Source organism: Cryptotermes secundus, unplaced genomic scaffold (genome assembly GCF_002891405.2).
Source record: "Cryptotermes secundus unplaced genomic scaffold, Csec_1.0 scaffold47, whole genome shotgun sequence".
Lineage (NCBI taxonomy): Eukaryota > Metazoa > Arthropoda > Insecta > Blattodea > Kalotermitidae > Cryptotermes > Cryptotermes secundus.
Window position 1 is genome coordinate 1,521,871 of NW_019721002.1, and position 313 is coordinate 1,522,183.

Sequence of the window (313 nt, forward strand, 5' to 3'; positions counted from 1 at the left end):
CAGGCTGGCATTGGTTTTGCGGAATGCTGACGGAAGCGCAGTTGTACAGACTGAATATGTACGACTAGATTTGCCGGATTGCGCGAGGTGTTGAAATTGTGACTATTAGTTTGTATTATGTCATCTTGAACAGTAAAATTTGCTCTTAATGTTAGGAAGAAACGTGGCAATGAAAGGACTGCCTTATTTTACAGTAGGAAAAGTGGTAAAAGGTTTTGGAAGAGGGTCTAAGGATCTAGGAATCCCAACAGGTGCGTTAAATTTAGGTTGGTTTTTTGAATGAGCACAGTCCGCAGGCCGGGACCGCAAAGAA

The 313-nt window shown here is 42.8% G+C and overlaps 1 protein-coding gene across 2 annotated transcripts in view; it reads left to right on the plus strand.

The window, feature by feature from the left end:
- Nucleotides 1-313, plus strand: part of LOC111873796 (riboflavin kinase) — a 6,568-nt gene continuing 6,255 nt past the window's right edge. Inside the window, exon 1 of one of the 2 annotated variants that reach the window (XM_023868776.2) lies at nt 1-251. In XM_023868776.2, the coding sequence (XP_023724544.1) occupies nt 149-251 (103 nt within the window). In that variant the 5' untranslated portion in view covers nt 1-148. The remainder of the gene's footprint in view (nt 252-313) is intronic. The other variant, XM_023868785.2, reaches the window with a different exon arrangement.